The sequence below is a fragment of the Colius striatus genome, chromosome Z, assembly GCF_028858725.1.
Source record: "Colius striatus isolate bColStr4 chromosome Z, bColStr4.1.hap1, whole genome shotgun sequence".
Lineage (NCBI taxonomy): Eukaryota > Metazoa > Chordata > Aves > Coliiformes > Coliidae > Colius > Colius striatus.
The window spans coordinates 75,341,968-75,360,826 of NC_084790.1; the positions used below are offsets into that span (position 1 = coordinate 75,341,968).

At 44.3% G+C, this 18,859-nt stretch overlaps 1 protein-coding gene across 5 annotated transcripts in view; it reads left to right on the forward strand.

The window, feature by feature from the left end:
• The window catches only part of PDZD2 (PDZ domain containing 2), a 153,049-nt gene that overhangs the window by 87,273 nt on the left and 46,917 nt on the right, over positions 1-18,859 (forward strand). For all 5 annotated transcript variants that reach the window (XR_009820827.1, XM_062017829.1, XM_062017827.1 and 2 more), the window contains exons 3-7: positions 933-1,075; positions 1,695-1,827; positions 3,861-4,031; positions 16,598-16,709; positions 18,475-18,623. Coding sequence is in view for 4 of the 5 variants with exons in the window: in XM_062017829.1 (XP_061873813.1) it covers positions 933-1,075; positions 1,695-1,827; positions 3,861-4,031; positions 16,598-16,709; positions 18,475-18,623 (708 nt within the window). In the remaining variant the exon portion in view is untranslated. The remainder of the gene's footprint in view (positions 1-932; positions 1,076-1,694; positions 1,828-3,860; positions 4,032-16,597; positions 16,710-18,474; positions 18,624-18,859) is intronic.

Below are 18,859 nucleotides of genomic sequence, written 5' to 3' on the forward strand. Positions count from 1 at the left end.
CTCCAGACTGTGCATTTTGCTCTCTTGCAAGCCTGAAAACTTCTAAGGTTTCTCATAGTTCTGTTACCCTGGTTCTTCCCCTCTCTGAGACGATGCCTTCAGTTGCCTTATGTGTCTTGCTTACTTGTTTATCTCTTTGCTTTTTTGTTCTGCTGGTATCTGCCACGCTTGCCTTTGCTGCTGCCCAGTGCTGACTGTAGGACTCATGGGAACTACTTTTTGTGCTGCATTTCACATTGCTCTGGAGTTTGTAAAGCACTTTCTGGATAACTATTTATAATCATTAAAAAAAAAGATAAAATTAAAGGTGTCTTTAACATCTCTTATTACCTTGCTTATACTGAAAAGTTATTCTCTGCAGTGGGTATTATTTACAGTCATATGACAGCTGTCCAATAAGAAATATCTGATTGGTAGCTGATAATTTGAAGCTGGTATTTTTCTTTCCTATGTCTCACATCCTGTAAACCCCTCAAGAGAGGGAAGCCCTGCTGTGAAATACTTGTCTGGCCCCTGCTGCAACAGCAGCCATGCTACTCATGTTCAAGGTTCCCCTTGGACAACATCTTGCTTCTCTGCAGCCCTGCACAGCTCATCCTTGAGTTTTGGAGAAGGGATTTGGGGCTGCTATTTGCTTCGGGAAGGATGAGGGCATTGCAAGCAGCTCCTCTGCGTGGCTCAGAAAAGCTGCAAACAGCCCTGCAAGGAAACATCTACCTGCTGACCCTATTCTGTGCTGCCTTCTCCCTTCTGCCTCCTTCGCTTGGACCACAGCTAACATAGCAAAGCTCAGCAAAAACACCCGTATAGCTTGAGCTATACAGATGTGTGGTGATGGGCAGCAAGGTGCTAAATAGCTCCCTCCTGTACCCTCCCAGCCCTCTCTCAGTGTCCAAATCAAATTCAAGGACTCTCTGCACATTTTCTCTCAGCGAGAAGGTTGCCGCATGTGGAAGATGCACATCCTGAAGGGGACGGATGGACTGGGAATCCAGATAACGGGAGGCAGAGGGTCGAAGCGGTCCCCTCACAGCATCATCGTCACCCACGTGGAGGAAGGCGGCTTGGCACACAGGTGAGGGCATGGCGGTGCCTTCATGGGAGCGGGTGTGATGGAGCTCCCGTGGCCATCGCTGTGGGCCAGACTCAGGAGACAGGTGTTGTAAGGGTTTTGCCCTCCCGTTGTGTGAGGGTGAGAAAATGGCATTTTTGGCATAAAAAAATATTTTTGTGGTTGGTCACTGAAGCTTCATCCAGCATGTTGAGTCCAAACTGTAGACAGATCAAACTCTTGCTCAGTCATGGAGCATAAACCAAGAATCCTGATGGGTTGTGGGGCTTTTTCCCCAAGTCCCCATCTTTTTGGAAGATGGACCTTTCCCATGGGATTGGCAGTGAGTGACTGTGGGTCATGCAACCCAGGGTGCACACTGCCAACCCTGACCTTGCTCCTTGATGGGATTCACCTCTGCTCCCTAAGTTGTTAGAGGAAGTCTAATCTCTGCAAAGAGTGAAACGACCCTGGTTGTAACAATGATTTCCCGGAGGCACCTTTCTGAGCCTCATTTTTTTGGATCAACGCAAGCTTAGCATCAGGCAGATTACAAGTTGTTCATATGCCTCCATGTGCCACCGAAGCCCGGCGCTGGGGAACAGTCACCCTCCAGCTCCGTGTTCCCGCTCTGTTTCCACAGGGACGGCAGGCTGACAGTGGGCGACGAGCTCCTCATGATCAACGGGCAGTCACTGGTTGGGCTCTCCCACCAGGACGCTGTGGCTCTGCTTCGCTCGGCTGCCGGCCTGGTGCAGCTGGTGGTTGCTAGCAAGGTACAGTCCTCCCCTTGTTGGTCTCCTGAACGTACATCCATGGGAGTTGTGTGGAACGGGCATATTTTTGCTAGGGATTCACATGTGCACATTTGCTTCTCTAAATTTAATGCACAACTATGGGAAACGTATCGGTAGCTGCCATAAATCTGTGGCAAATCAGCAGAGCACAGACCAACTTAATGATTTGCTTATATTGTCACTGTTGTTCAGTGTGCAAATGAGTCTGTATTTATTCATGCAGACGTTACTTAACTTCTGGCCAAAATTGTTTTCTTAAAATATATGCTAAATAAAGCAGGCAGTTCTCAGCCTGGTTTGCTTCTGCCCGTGTAGCCTCCGTAGCTCTCATCGCTTGTCTTGTCTGTGGTCTTTTGATGATGATCTTTTGGCTTGAGTTCTTTATTTTGTCCTTGTTAATAGCTTGGAATGGAGCTCTTGCAGATAAAGGAGCGTGAAATTTCAGGGAAATGACAGTGGAACTCGTTTATCAGTCAGGCTCTTTGTTCTGCTTTCAACGCAACAGAAGTTGAGGGGATATTACATAATATTTTGTCCTTTGTTTAAGAAAATCTCCCATTTGCTCCCCTCCCTAGACCGCATAGCCTGCTGCTCCCCAGCTTGGGTTGATGCAAGCATTTGATGAGGAGCTGAATAGCTCCCAAAAGCAGCTAGGGTCTCAGAGAAGTTCTTGCCTGCAAATGAGGGCCATCAGGTCCCTTGGGGTAGTGGCAGGAACAAAGGGACCTGCATTTCCAGGTGTAGCATGAAGTATCAGCAAGCCACCGTGTCAGTGTTTTTCAGATTTTTCTTAGCTTCATCTTCAGGTTGCCCCAGCCAACCTGATGCAGGTTTATGCAAATTTAATGTCTGGATGCTTTGGTGGCTTCCCAGGATGCTTTGTCTTTGTGTTTTTCAAAAAGAGGCTCTATCCCGCCATACTCAAAGAGCCTGTACAGCTTCTCTAACATTTCAGTTAGACAGTGAAGTTTATTGGAGACTTTCTATAGGCTCATGGCCTGTCATTCACCACATCTGTGCTCATTCTGGAAAGAACATGCCTTGACCCGAAGTAGGTACATTTAATATTACCTTTAGACAACCGAACTCTCTGCCAAAATGCAGGGCACAAGACTGCATAATTTTTTCCTTAAAGTTAGTTGCTTGTTCATGCATCAAAGATTCATCACAAGCTACAGCATAGAACTTCACGTCACTGATCAGGCTGTGAATCTGTTTGGGCCATGCTCTGTGCACTTGGACAGTTTTCATGTCCCTGGGAGGAGGACTTGGACAGGCAAGCAATGAAGAATCCAGCCTATGCCATGTCTCAGGCAGTCTCGGAAAAGGTGTGAATCGGTGAAGTGTTCCCCAGCAGCTCCCTCTGGGCATTATTTGTTGGTACGGGAAAACAGCCTTGCCTTTTGGCCTGGTGAGCACTCGTGAACAGATTTGTTCTAAAAGCAATAAAATGAAAGTCTGTCTGGCCACTGCTTTTAGCTGATGCACGTGTTTGCCTGCTGGAAAAGGTGTCAAAGACTGGAAACAGATTCTGAAGCATCAAGAAAAAGTTCGTAACAGATTTGTGGATCACTTTTCATTTTGTTCTCCTAAAGAGCATTGCCAGTCCATTATTCTTTTCATGTAGATAGATAAATATGTGAGGGGAACATCTGCAGGGAGGGAGCAGGAGCACAGAGTGTGATTTGGGATGCAATTAAATGAGTAATGAGGGCTGTAAACTCTGAGTCTGCTTGCAGTGGTATTTAATAAACCCAAAGTGGGGGTGAGTAGGCAGTTATATTAAATTCTCCTTTATAAAATATAAATATTTTAGATGTACATTGGCCTGTATTTACAGTATATGCACTTTGAAACTAGGTCTGCTTTTTATAACTGGACTGTTAAAGTTTGAGCACATGGATCTGTGTAATGAGAGGAGGATTACCAGGTGGACAGGTGAAATGGAGGAGTTTCACCTTGACTTCGGTTTTCTGCATGTGATATAACATATCTTGTTGTCTTTCGGGTAGGAATCTGCTGAAGGGGATTTTCTGAAGTACTCATCTACCAGTTTGCCAGACTTGCTTAGCACTTGTTCAGTCCAAGACTCTATCTCTTGCACTGACAATAAGGAAAATGAAGAGCCAGAAGAAGAAGAAGATGTGAAAGGATTGAATGTGTCTCCCGAAAAACTGGTTGCTGTAAGTGTGGTTTGGTGTGACATTTTTACTCTCTCCCTTGATGCCCATTTGCATCTGTCACGTTCTCCTACAGACTGACACAAAACACTTAAATCGGGACTGGGCAATCCAACCCAGCCCTTCTTTGCATGGGACATGGGTGATAAGCTGAAGTGGGGATGGCATCTACCCATCTACCAGAGCGTCTATCCTCTTTGCTACTGTCCTGCAGCAAAGCAGCAGCATGAGGAGCAGGAGCTCTCATGTCTTCCAAGCTATGTGGCAATCATGGTTTTGTTCTCCTCTCTGCTGTTGGGTTGTTTTCCACCCACTTCTACTGTTTTTGTTGGATGTGATGCAAAGTCTCTCACAGTGCTTACGCGGTAACACACTCTTCATTCCCCTCCTTTTTTAACTAAACTTCTTTAACAGTTTATGATCCAAGTCTTCAAGTTTTTATTTGCTCTGTTAAAGCCAACAGACACTTTTGGAGGCAGGGACACGAATATCTGGCTGTGAACCGTAACTCAAGTTCTGAATAAATGCTGCCAGTTGCATCTCACTTGCATTCCCTTAAGGGCTGCATTAAGCACAGATTAAGTGGATTATTGTTATTTATTTGTAACATAGCAGCTCTCTGAAACTTCCCCAATGTTCTGTGCCTCTGTTGTATTGTACAGACAAAGAATAAAGTGATATTTTCTACTCTGAAGAGCTTGCAGGCTGGTTTTACAGCAAGGGAGACCAGGTGGATTCACTTGAAGCTTTTCTCATTTAAAAATTTTCTCTTCTTATCCTTTTTTTCCTCTCTTTTCTGTGACAATTATAGTAAATCTCTTAAACCTTCGAATGGCTCAGACATGATACTGGTTTGATGATTTGGTTTGATTTTTTTATTATGCTTTCCTTTTTCTGTGCAAAAGATTGCTCCCTAGGGAATCTTGCACTGTAGTCTGGCCCATGCTGGTGCTCCCTTCTTACCTGCCTGTGGCTTCATGCTTTCTCTGAGCTTATGCTTGTAACAGTCCTCACTTTCACATGTCCCTTTACTGTGGCAAGTTTGTTGTTTCTGCACTGTCTTCTCTTCTACAGGTATGCCAGGATACCTTTCTAGGGGGAGGAAGGGAAAAGCAAATAAATCAGGGATGCTTAGTGGGCTGCTGATGGTGTCGTTCATGTGATAACTTTGAGTGGGCATCTAAGCATTCTTTTAGCTATCAAAATACTTAAGATTTTTCTATATGTAATGTTTCAAATTCTGGTTTTTTTTCCTAAGGCTATGGCTCAGAAGCCCTTAAAAGTCAGTGTTGTCAAAACTTAATTATGTGTGGCTCCCTGGTGTTCCAGTGGCACATGCCAGGAGTTATTTGTCACTTGGTTTGCTCCTGAATTTCCAGCAAGGCTCTGCCTGGCTTTCAATGATGGCTTTTGTATCGGCTGTTTCCTTTCCAGAGAAATGTAATGCTAGGGGAAACTCAAGGTAGCTGAGGTGCACGCCACCAGGAAGACCCTTGCCTTTCAGCATAGCCCTGAATTTGGAGCCTGCTCCAATGTCTATCCAAGTGCCATTGCAGCTGGCAGGGGTGGTAGCCTAGTTCAGAGATTTGCTTGCCTATCTGGCACTCTCCAGTGCTTTTGTAATGTGTCCCTGGGAGATGGAGAGGAAATCACAGAAAGCTGAGTACAAGCAGCACATTAGAAAAGCAGCAGCAAGATCTTTTTTTTTTTTCCTTTTTCTAGTAATTTTTGTTGTTGCAGAGGATGTAATTCAGAGTGGTATAAAGTTATCAGTGACTCTCAGGACCTTTTCTGTTTTTTACTGGACCTGCACATGAAATTTCTCCTCTTCTAATCCAACTTACATGGTGTCTTTGCGTTTCCCTTGTGATTGCTGTCACAGCCTTGGGTGTGCAGGCAGGGCTCCCTGCAGCCCAGGGTGGGCAGTCTGTGTGGAGTAGACCCCTTTACTCTATCCTCAACCTGGTCCATGCTCATCAGATCAGGGCAGCATGAGCTGAGCTGGGCTTTCCAAATCTTGCCTACCACCAGGCAGGATGTAGGAAGGTAAATTATTACAAAATTGCTTTGGAAATTCTTGCTCGTTCAAGGTCTCAACCAAGTAACTGAGACACCATGGTGTGAGTTTAAGCATCACACCTCTTAGATTTGAAACTGACTCTCAACCAAGCTCTGGCCAGGAGTTAGCTTTCTCACCACCAGTTTCTCACCTCTGACAAGAGGTTAACGAATCTTCTTGTATAATATGCAGGGATTTGTAGAGATTAAAATGGATGCTGTCAGGTGCTGGGTAGTCAGGTAACATCCAGTAATCTAGAGAGATTTATCCTCAGATGAGGCTTTTTTTGACCAGCATAATGTATATCCAATTCTTGAACAAGTGGAGAAGATACTACAAAGCCTACAGGAGCTCTTAGGGTTGTCTGAGGTCTTCTTTCAGTAACTTTGCTGTGAATGTAGTTCAGTGCTGAATATTAAGGACCATAATTTATAGACTTGATGGACTTGCTGTTGATGCCTTACAACCTGATTGCTTAAAGGCTGAACCAGGCAGAAGAAATAATCACTTAGAACTAAGGTTTATGTTGAAATCTTCATCCTTTTAGTTATCTACCCAGAGGGGTTGTGGAGTCTCCTTCCTTGGAGGTCTTCAAGACCTGCCTGGACGTGTTCCTATGAGACCTAATCTAGGTGAACCTGTTTCTGCAGGGGAGTTGGACTAGATGATCTCTAAAGGTCCCTTCCAACCCCTACCATTCTGTGATTGTATGATTTAGAACTCAATGGGGTCAGGCCCTGAAGAAACTGATCTAAGTTGTTTCTGCTTTCAAGTGGAGGCTGTACCAGGGGTCTCCCAAAGGTCGTTTTTAACCAGGCTTGCTCTACAGTTTAGTGGAAATGGAAAAAAAACCAAAAAACAAAAAACCCAACAACAACAAAAATCTCTTCTCTAGGAGACAAATGTAAAAAGTTTTCCCCTGTGAGAAAGTCCTTTAACATATTTAAATTCTTCTCCAGTATTTTGAATCAGGATATATAATATAATCTTGAGCTAGTCAACTTTCCCAGGACACAGCAGAAGAGTTTAGTGACACTTGAAAATTTTAATTTCAGAAAAGTACCACTTGTAAGTCTTACTTGAAAGTCCACTTGTTGTTTCATTAATACAAATTTCATAACACAGTTTAATTGGAGCTCTGTTTTTGTAGTTCCTTATGCAAAGCATTATTTAACATTAAATATCCCTTAAAGTTCAAATTTTCATTAATAAAACTTGTGCTGCCAGGCAGAAAAAGGATTACATTAATATCCTTAAAGTGCATTTATTTCAGAGATAGCTTGGCCAAAATGTTCCTTGACTTCAGATACGAAGTACTGGGCTGCAGAATTGTGTTGTGCTCAATTGTCCTGAGGCACTTTGGGGATTTTAAACTTCCTCCATCCCCAATCCATATTTTGCCTTGTGCAGTCGACATTGCTATTTTAAAATGTCATTATTTATGTCCAGGTGAAATAGAATGATATGATAATATTTGCCTTTGACGATTTATTTTTAACTTTAATTCACTTAGTATTTCTGTTGCTTCAAATGTAATCTGTCACTGTATTGCTGGTTGGCGGAGCAACCTGGGAAATGAGCTCCAAAGGGAAGCAGGTCTGCCAAGAATTTTCAAAGTGTCTGATGAATTTGGGGCATTTTGGGTCCCCAGACAGAGGCATACACCATTCTTACTTGCTTCAGAAGGTTTTTGCCTTTGTTTCCAGTAGTGCTATGTTGTTCAATGTATGATGACCTGAGTACTTTATTTTTTAAAGTGTTCAGCTTCAGTGACCAGCTTCATATTAATAGCTTGAAATTCCAGAGAGTTACTAAATACAAGAGGAAGTGTCAGCCTGGGGAGATTTGGAGCTGTAGTCACTAGAGGCAGTGAGGGAGGAAAGGCTGGGGACTGTTCCTCTGTACTTAATCTCGTGCTCTCCCCTGGGTATCTGCCGCTCGTGGCGCCCGAGGCAGGATCCTGAGCCAAGTCTATTCCGTGCAGAATAGGATTGTACAAAAGAGAAATTTCTCATTTGGGAAAGGAGGTCATCGTTACCCCTACTAGTCAGGGAGGTGGTGGGCTTTGCCTCCTCATGACCAAGCTCATCATGCAGGTGATCTGGCAGCATCCCCGGCTGTGTGATCCTCTGCTATGCACTGGCAAGCCCTTTCTGCTCATATTTCATTGTTTTGCCTTGGTCTGAGGTGTTTGATGTGTGCCTTCACAAGAGCTGTGCATGCAGAGACGTCTGTGACCCAGCAAGGTCTTGATTCTCTTACAAGTAAGAGAAACAGGATGTCTCTGGTTAAAGGTTTCTTGCATGAGCTGAGTTTCTTTATCCCTGACGAACGCCACTTGTGGAGATTTTTTTTGTAAAATTTGCAACTGAAAGTGGATAAATAAACTTGTTTTGTGAATATGAAGAGATACATTTGCTTAACACACACATGCACACCCTTTTTATTTTTCATCTGAGCTGCAGGACTGCTCACTTAGTTTCTGTGAAGAGCATTTCTGCTTTACCAGGGAATCCATGCACAATAACCTGTACCCATGCAAGCATAATAAGGAAGAGAATAACAATGCAATAAGTTTTAAAAACACTCTGGGGGTCAAAAGTTCTTCTGGAAACATCGGGAGAAAATTTCAGAGAAAGCACTAGCATTGAGAAGGAACAGGAAGCATAACTCAACAGTTGAATGTGTGCAGGGCTGGGGGAGGGACCCTCATTACTTGCAGGACTTGAGTGTTTGTTCCCATTAGGGCCCTGCAGTATGAGAAGAGGTTGCTGAAACACAACTCACTCCTCAAACAGCACCGCATGGCTGAAAAAAAAAGCAAGAAAGAGCTTTTGCTGGCAGAAATCTGCTTTGCAATGAAATGCTCTACTTGGCAGGAGTGTGGGGGTGAAGACGAAGGGCCTGGTGTGAGGCTCGGCTGTGGCCAGCACTTGTCCAGGAGAAGGGTTTAATAACTTCTTTTGCCCTCATGGTGAGGGCTGGCAATATTTGCAGTTCCTACCTCATTCCAGATTGCCTGTGGAAGGGGCAGGCAAGGGCAGAGTCCAGCTGCAACGAAGCATGGCTTGGAGCTGCTGCTTCACTGTAAATGCTGCATTTGTTGAAAGTATGGCAGCACTGTACCTTTCTGAAATACAGCCTTGTCCAGAGTATCCATGGGTCTCTACCTGTTGCAGTGCCCTGCACTCATGCTGAAACTGTGCAGACACCCTGGGTCCTATGTTGGCTCCAAATGCAAGTTTCTAGGGTAAGTGAAAATGGGCAGGAGAAAAACGACAAACTAATTGCGGATCAAATTTTGTTCACCCAATGTACCTGTTCTTCATGTGTTGTTTCTGGAAGCTGTATCACATGAAAATGAGCAATTGCAACCTGTCTTATTGCCGGGGGGATGTTTAGTGATGGGCTGATGGCAGTGGCGCAGCACTGGCAAGGGCTTGGGGAAGGTGTGGGCACACATTGCATGAGCTGGAGGAGGGAGGAGAGGTGATGAAAAGCCTGTAGGGTGCTGGTGTCCTTGAATTACTATTTTCACATGTTCTAAAATTCACCTGCCAAAGAGACATTAATGTAAACATGTTCTTTGTGTCAGGAGGATGCTCCTCAGCAGCAGTTGCATCCATCCCTGTGTCTGGCTCCCAGCTCTTCTGAGTGACTTTCTACTGCATCTCTGTTAAAGGCAAGCCCCAGAGAAAACTGCTTCACCCAGAGGCCGGTACTCCCTGTAGATGTGATGCAGCCTACAAGCTGTGAATAGCTCCTGTTGCTTGGGCTGGTGGAAGATAACCTTTTTGACTTGACCGTAAATATCAAAGTAGACAATGCCCGGAGTTTCAATATTTGCTCTTCCCATGTGATGTGTTTGAAAGTCAAGTCAGCAGAGTAACAGAGATACAAGTTTATCTACAGTACAGATTCTGCATAGTCTTTGTTTTTGTGAATGAGGGTTTTTCCCATAAAGCAAAAGATACAGTATGGCCTATCTCTCCTTTGGCTGTTTGGATAACTGCCCGGTTTTGAAGGAGATCGACTGACTTTAACAAGCTAAAAATAACCTCCTCATGGCAGTGGAACAAGAGAGATGCTATCACAGCCATGCAGTTCACATACGTTAACAGAAGGAAGATAAAGGCAGTAGGATTTGAGAGCGTGAATATCATATCATCACATCTGCAGTGTGTTTATCCGCATATTCTGGAGCCTGTACACAGTCCAATCTTGGTTGGGCTCAGTTAGAACTCATTTGAGATGTGCTGTGCTTGAGTAAATGCAGCCAGTATAATGTATGAGGCTTCAGATCCTCAGTCTGTCGATTCAGGTATGTAACACACTTAATGCTTACACATTACATAGCCTTTCATGTACTTAGAATGGTATAAAATTTGAGTTTGGAGCTGAAATCCAAAGCTGTCCAACAGCTGTGTCATGGGAATGCTCTCTTCAGTTGTGGCTCAATGTCGGTATTACAAAGGTCGTGCTTTGTTCTCAGGAGAGTTGTTTATTTTGAGGACTGTTTATTGGTTGGTTCATCCCTCACTGTGAGTAAAAAAGCTGCCTTTTTTAAAAAACTCAACAAAACCCCAAACAACCAAACCAGAAAAAAAACAACCCAGAAGCAACTTATTGTTTGTCATTATACATAGACTCCAGATTTGTGCTAAATCATGAACTTAATGTTTATGAAAGAAAATAATGGAGGAGCTGGACCAGTTTTGCCACAACTTGGGTTCAGATGTTAGTCTCCTGTTTACCAGGACCGGTCTTCTGGGACCTCTGTGCAGCACATGGAGACATCTCGTGGGCAATGACTAAACTGCATACAAACATGTCACTTTTTGATGTTTGGAGGGAAAAAAAGGATAAGGCATAAAAAAGGAAACAGCAGTGATCTGTTTGTGAGCCATTTCTGAAATGTATGCATTTGATTTCCTTTAGCTTAGAGACTGTTCCTAGTGAAAACTGTAATATATTGTAGAAGAAGAGTAATGTGGTCCAGAAGGGATTGGGAACTGTTTGGCTGGGAGCACCTTGCTGTTTCTGAGGCATATGTTGTCTGTGATATCTGTATCTTGGAGAACTTAGCTGCCATTTCCTGCATATCTTCTTACTTAAAAGGGTATTTTCAAAGTTTTGTGTCTTCAAAACATCATTTGGAAACCTGAAAATGAAATCTGCTTTGCTGGACTGCTGCCGTGATGATGAATGTAACATTGCACCAGCATGTCTTTGGAGCCAGCACAGCTGGGATCCTGCTGCATCGAGAACCTGCCAGCATCCTCTGGGCTGTGGTCAGCACATTAGAGCTCCTGGTATAAAACACATCGAAGAAGTCTGGAGTCTCTTGTGCAAAATATATAGAACGTTCTGAAAAATGAGGGCAACCGATCTCTGCCATAGCACATTTCCAGTCCCTTTGCTGAGGGTTCATGGCCAGATGTTGCTCCTGACCTTGTGCTAGTGACTGCCAGGTTACGTTTTCATGTGCAGGTTTGTGTATGACTACTGTATAGACTTCCTAATAATATCCAATAAGCCATAAAAATAACCATGGGAGATTTATGCCTCCTGAAGCCGACAATAATGCTCTTTCTACAAACCGTGGCATTCCGTGAAAGGTGGCTTTTGAATGCAGGCATTTGGTAGAGTGATAGACCAGGCATTCTTAGAGACCACTTTAAAGGCTTTTGCTTTGTTTATTTGGCATTTCCACCTATTCAGAAAATCTGGCAGCTCCAGTTCTTGACTGTTTATCACGTTTCCTGATCTCCTGCTGCACATGAACCGGGAGTTTTCCAACTCTTTATGATAAGGTGATGGAGGCCTCAAGTTCCCATCCCCTTTGCCCAGGCAGGAGGAAGCGTAGGCTGCACCCAGTGGTACTGGCGTGGGTAATTCTCAGGCAAGCTACTGGGGAAGGCAGCCAGTGCTTTGTTTCACCAGTAGTACTAAATGTAGCCCAAATCTGAGCCCTCATGGAGCCTTGCCAGTGAAACCTACCCTGGCCGATGTGTAGAGCTGATGTCTGCCTCAGCGGCTTCGTGCTGGGAGAGAAGCCAGAGCACCAGGTTTTTTTAAGATGCCAGTTAAGGCACTGAATTAGAGCTGGCATGGAAGCAATGTTCCTCTTCTCCTCCATCCCTAGCTCTGTTTGGATCTCTGCATTTGTGACATAATGAGGGAGCAGCAACACCTTCTGAAAGAAGAGAGTGCTGTAACTTGCACCAAAACCAGTTACAGTTGGGTTTAATTTGGACTTATTTTGAGCCCCATGGTTCAGCTGGGGGAGCTTCCTCAGGCATTTGGAGGTGCTGTGTTTTGAAAAGGTGTCCTGAGTGCTGCAGACCCTGATACGGTGTGTCCTGGCTCATCTGGCTGTTTCCAGCATCTGGGCATGCCCTAGAACAGAGTGGTAAGCCATGGAAAATTTAGTGCCCACCAGGATGAGAAAATCCATGTCCTCAGCATCGTTTGCAGTGTTAATTCTGGCAAATTATAGTGCTGCAGTTTGTAATTTTTCTGGGAGATGGATTCAATTACATTGAAAAAGAGGTAATTTAAAAGTGACAGTATTTTACTTTCTGTGCAAGGTAAAGGAGCCTGTGGAGTTCCCTGCCTACCCGATACATTTAAGGCTTAAAGCATGCTGTGTCCTATAAAGCAACAGATAATTGCACAACTAACTGGAACGACTAGAATTCTAACAGATCTTGGAAGAAAAAATCTCTGCAACTTTTGGAAAGCTTGAAGCCTTTAAGGCATCAGCTAGTCTTGAGGGACTAGGAGGTAAAACTTTGTGCAGGGACCAGGTGAAGCCAGGTTTGCATTGACCATTTCATGCCTTTCTCTGAGGGTCTGATGCTGTCTCCTCACGGAGACTCAATAGGTTCATCCTGGTGGCTGCCCTACAGACAGCAGCATTGGGTATTTTGTGACTGACCATCTTTGGGGTAGCACTGCTTAAGCAAAAACTGTCCTAGCTGTGTTGGAACCAAAGCAGATGAGGAATTGTCTTGGGGCTTGTGCATGGTTGTTGTGTGCAGGGGCACAGACATTTGTCTTTCACATTGCTGTTTTAAAGAAGGGCAACTGGACTTGGTGACGGCCTTGCTTTTCCAGCACAGGTAGGGCTGAATTTGTTGTGCTACAGACAGCTCAGTCTGATTCTCACTGTCAGATTAAACCCATCTGTATGCTGCTAGTGCCCGTCAGCAGAGAAAGTGGGCAAACTGTGCTGTGAGGAGTCAGATGGGCTTGCTGATGGGAAAGGCAGCAGCTTAAGAGCTCCGCGACGGCAGCGGTAAAGCAGTTTGCTTATTAAATTGTGTCATCCCCTGTGTCACGCCTGATTTCTGTAGATCGGCAACGATTGCCAAGCTGTTTGCGGTTAAACAATGCAGACTCTCATAATCCTGCTCCTCGTCTTGCCTAATTAAGGGCCTGGTTACGCTGGAGCCTTGCCCGAGTGAGGACTCTGGGGACAGTTGTTCGTTCTGGTGCAGTGCCAGGGCCGCGTGTCCATGATAACGCCGTTTCCTTTGAAATCAATTGAGATGTCACCATCACTTGATCCTGGAGCTACTTAATGGACTGGCAAAATAGGCTCTATTTTTAGATCTCTCTTCAAACTACTGTGCATGTTAAAGCCTCTCCGTGTCCTTAACGCCAGGACGACGTTGGGCAGGATTTATTGGTTTAGTTTAATAAGAAGCGTACAGAACTGAAATAATAAGCTCTATTTCCATGAGAGTGAGGAAAATTAAAATGGCATGGTTAAATCCGGGCAGCCACCTCGAGACTGTAAAGCGATACATTCACGTGTGGCCAGAAGGATAAGGTGGAGCTGGGTTTTTCTTTTTGTCTAAGTTATGAGAGCGCCAAAGATTACAGACACACGACTGGGGAGTTCTTGCAAGATTTGTGGATTGGGTTTCTTAAGTGCTTTCTGAATAGGGTAAAACTCTTGGTGGCTTATTAAGACAAGCTGAATAACTTAAAGAATATCTGCTTGGTTGTGAACGTTAGAGTGTCTTGCCCTACGTGTTTATAATTTGAGTCAGAAAAGTATTTTTGATAAGAGGTAAACACAGACATAGCTAATTCAGATGCTTCTACTTCTTGCTGTAGTCTGAAGTCAAATTGGAAAAAATGTAATTTCAAGAAGCCACTGAGAATGCCATGAGGCTATCCCTGGCACTGGTGTTTGCACACACATGCTTTTCTGTGGATTGTATACGTGGGGTTTGGGGATTTGCTGCTTGTGGGCTCACAGCCCCCAGGATTGCACAGCAATGAGGTAAAGGAACACAGGGTAGGCTGTTTTAGTGCCAGTGGCAGTTCTCTCTTGTTTTACCTCTCACCCCACTAGGTGGAAATGTAATTTCAGAATGCATCTGTACTTTGCTTCTGTTGCAGTCAAAAGAAACAAAAGCAAAAAAAAAATAACCCCTCCAAACCAAATGGGTCACTCTTGAGCCCAGGCTCAGGGTGGAAATTGGCTGTGGCAGTGATGATTTCAGCATCTCTCTGTACACTGCTGCGAGCTAACTCAACTTACTCAAGGTAAGTCTTTGGACTGGGAATTGCATGGTCTCATTAGGTGTAACTGCAGCCTTCGCATGCTGCAGAAATGTAACAGCTCTATGGCTTTGGAACTGTGGTCAGCTGCAGGTCAGACTGGACCCATCTCTGTTATGATAGTTAAACAGCATACTGACAAAATTGGCTGCTTTGCTGCGGCATCCCTCTTATTTTCCTTCATTCCTAAGTTTCAAATATTTGTCCTCCACGCTGCCCCTGAGTGTTTTGCACACCTTTAAAGCCACCGGCTGTGTGATTTTTTTGTGTGTTTGTGCAAATGATTTCTACTTTCTACAAGGGCAATACTTTCCATCAATTAAGAGTATTTTCACTTGTGTGGTAAATTCCAATGTAACCTTGATCCATGAAGTCCTGGCCCACTTCCAGACACTTCTACTGTCTTCTGGGTATCCCTGTCTCTCACAGGGAGAATTTGGGATGCTTTGGCTGTGGCCTCATCACTTGTGGTTTGAGTCTCTTGAGATGGGGTTTGGACCTGATTTATTAACATCTTTTCTGGAATGAGTCCCTGATGAAGGGGACCAAATCATAAGCAATGTTTTTTTCAGATGGATAAAGTTATTTTCTTCTTCAGATGAATATGTTTTTGTGGAGCTATAAGCTGCAAAGCATTTGATACTAAAAGTGGACCTGAAGTAGTTGCTGCAATGCCTTGAAAAATCAGCAAGAATCTGCTGGCATGTACAAAGTATGTGTTCATACTGAAAGGGCAGGAATAATCCATTCTGGCTTCATATTTTCTGCCAGGTTTATAATTTCCTGAAGTTTAACTCTTTGAACTGAAATAAAAAAGTCCAGACTCTCTGCAGAGACAGACTTTGGTTTTCTTGGTTTGGGGATAAGAGGTAGCAGGGGATGGGAAGCAGATTCTGGGCAAGACTGCCATTTTTCAGCTTGAATAGTGAAAGTAGAAATTATTTTAAAGGTAGAAATGTTTAGTCACCTGGGTAGGACTTTCACTGAACTCCAGCCGTTTATGTAATATATTAAAAGTATAATGCATCCAGTAGTTGCCTGTATGGGAAATTTAGACGTCCTTGCCATGAGGTGTCTGAGTAACTGTGCAGAGGATGTGTGGGAAGTGATGGACCGAAAGTGTAAAAGAATTAGTGTGTACTTGGGGAGCGTGTTGAGGAACACGATGTGGTGGCCCATCTAGAAAAATGACTAGTTTGGTAAAGGAAACAGTGAGTGGAGGAGGAGATCACCAGAGTCTTCGACAACTATGAGCTGATGTGGAGTCTGCACAGGGCAGGCTCTGCTGGGTCCGAATTGTGTGGGAGCAGGACACAGAGCTGTGTGGCCGTGCTGCTGATGGTGCCCCTTGCATCTGGGCAACATGACTGGTGGACACACGCCTCCTGTCTCCCTGCATTTGTGATTATGGGGTTGAAATTCCTACCTGTACATTTAAGTTGAGCATTTCCAGGCTTTTAAGCACTTAGCTATATAATCTTTGTAACTTCTAGTTAAATTAGCGTTTCATCCATTATCCATCAGCATTCAGCACTGGATACTAACAAGAGGGCTTGTCTTTTAAGAAGTAATGCCTCTTGAAGCTTGCTGAGCTGAACAAACTGCAATAAAAGGTACATCAAAATTTTGTTGAAGTACATACAGAGGCACCTGGATGAGGTGCCGTGGATGCTGGAGGTAGTCTGGGGGCATTAGTGTGGTCCTGCTGTGCATCCCTGGATGTACTCATACCCACCTGTAAGAGCTGCAATAACATCTAAAGGCGTTGGTGACAATTACTTACAGAAATATGTGCTATCTTAATACAGTGACATATTTTGGAAAGATGATGTGCAGTGGAATTTGCTGTCGCTTAGTAAAAGTGAGAGGAAGTCCATCCACTTCTCTGGTTTGTGAGTGAACAATTTTTTATTTAAAATCTTTTTTTTTATAGGTGATGGAAACTGAGAAGTCTCAAAATCCAGTTTGTGCAGAAGTGTCCAAAGGAAACAACCAGAGTCCAACTCTGGGAAGTGGCATACTGAAATACAGAAGTCGATCCCAAGGTAAAGCTGGGTTGATAAAGGATAACAAGAGTAGAATTTTTGTGTGGTGTGTTTATTTTAACTCTCTGAAAGTGAGATATGGTTTCTTTCCTTTGGAAATTGTGTCAGCTGTATTTGGAAGGAAAATCCCAGCTCTAACGTGTTTGAATTCAGCTTCCTGAGTTGAGTTGTTGTTCAGCTGTTGTACTTCCCAAATTTGGTGTTGTGTAGCTCAATCACATTCTCATCCCTGCTGCATTCTGAGGCTTCCTGCCTCCCGTGTTCACCTTAATTTCCCTTTGCTCATGTATTTTTAGCATTCTCCAGGGAGCTCCTCTGCATGTAGCCCCTGTGGGGGTGTGTCAGTGTCCCACTGGGGATCCAGCCTTCGTTCCTGTGAGCACTGATACTGCTGGGCTGTGAGTGAGCCTGGAGCATTCCCCAGCCTGGTCCCAAGCTTTGGCTGCAGCAGGGAAAGGAAAGCTGCATTCAGAGATGGCCAGAAAATACAGAAACACAACTGTTCTCCTACAAAAAGTGAGGAAAGGGTGACAGGAAAGGGTTAGTTGTAGGTGCCAAGAGTGCTTGAGAAGTGCCAGGATGACAGTGCCAAGATGACTATCCTGATGCTGCAGCAGCAGTACTCTGTGTGCCCAGGGAAGGGGAGCTTTCAAACCAGAGGTAATTTCACACCCCTGAGCAGTGAACAGATTTAAGTTGTACTCTGGGCAGTGCGTGCAAATTCTGCCTAGGCATGCAATGGCAGAATTGCTTTAATGCTGAGTCTGTACTCCATCCCTTGCTGGTGCTGGCAGTGATGCTTGCACAGCCTTCAGACCAGGAGGAGGTGGCAGAAAACAGGTTTGAGTCTCTCCTGGGCAAATTTTTAATGGACCTTCCTCAGCCTGTGGCTTGTGAGCCTCATTCCCAGAGTGGGAACAAAGCAATGAGGATGAGAGGAAAGCAGAGTTGCCCCTTTGTATGACAATTCCAAATCTACACTAAAGTAGTCTTAAAACCACATCGTAAAATCCAGCTTGAGTGAATTTGATCTATCTCTTCGGTTTTCATCTGTAAAATAGGAGTTAACAGCCCTTCCCTGCATGGTGGGAAGACAGCAAGGATAAGTGCTCAGGAGCTGCTGTGTCTGGGGGTCCTGAGGGGATCTTGGAGAAAATGAGAATTGGAGGAGCCCTGGTGCGAGGAGCAGGCTACTCTGTGGCTAATTACAGGATGTCCTTCAAGACAAATAATTTTGTTTCTTATGTGAACTCTGAGCTCTCCTTCTCTTTACGACAATTAGGATCGTTGCCAGAAGGAAAGAAAATAGCATGTATTTGGCACATTTTTCCTTTTTTCATTCCAGAAAAAATTCCCTCAAAAGTGACATAACACCTCCAGAAATGAATACTTCTACAGTGTCAGGTCTTGTAATAATTTTAAATAAATGAAGCTTGAGAGCTTAGTGCACTGGCAAGTGCCGTTGGGTGAGAACAGCTGAATATCTTATCTGTCACTGGGCTACTGGCTTAATTATCCTGACTACCTAATTATCCTAACTCCTCAGCAGCACTGAGGAGTTCAGCATCACTGAAAGATCGTAGAAAACCTGTGGCAGCAGCAGAAGGTCTTGGTTGAGGATGATCAAACCTAGCCTCTAACTACCTGTTTGAAACAACACTAAGCAATTCTCAAAGTTGGGATTTGCAGGAGGTGATTGTTGCATGCTGGCAAGAGGGTAAACCAGCTCCAAGATGTTTGTTGGATGTGTTTCTGGTTTTCCTAGGTACTGCATCCCGCTTGGAGTCTGTTGGAGAAGACGATGAGCTCACAGTGGAAAATGGTGAATCAAGTTACGAAATAGCAGTGAAATACTCCCGGGGTGGGAGAAAGCACTCTCTGCCCCAGCAGCTGGAGTCAGCAGGAGCCAGGCAGGTGGGTGGAAAGGCTGAACTGTTTTTAAGCACCTCTCTGTCGTTTGAGATCTGTCTGGAGCTTATAGAAGTGAGGATAGTGAGAAGAGACCAGGTAGGTACATCATGGGGACTGGACACTCAAATCAGGTGCATCAGCCACCATATGGAGAACTTCTTTCCTCTGAAGATGGTGAAGGGGAGTATTTCTTGGTGTGACTAGAAGGTTCTAAGGCTGATTTTAGAAGTTGAAGCTCT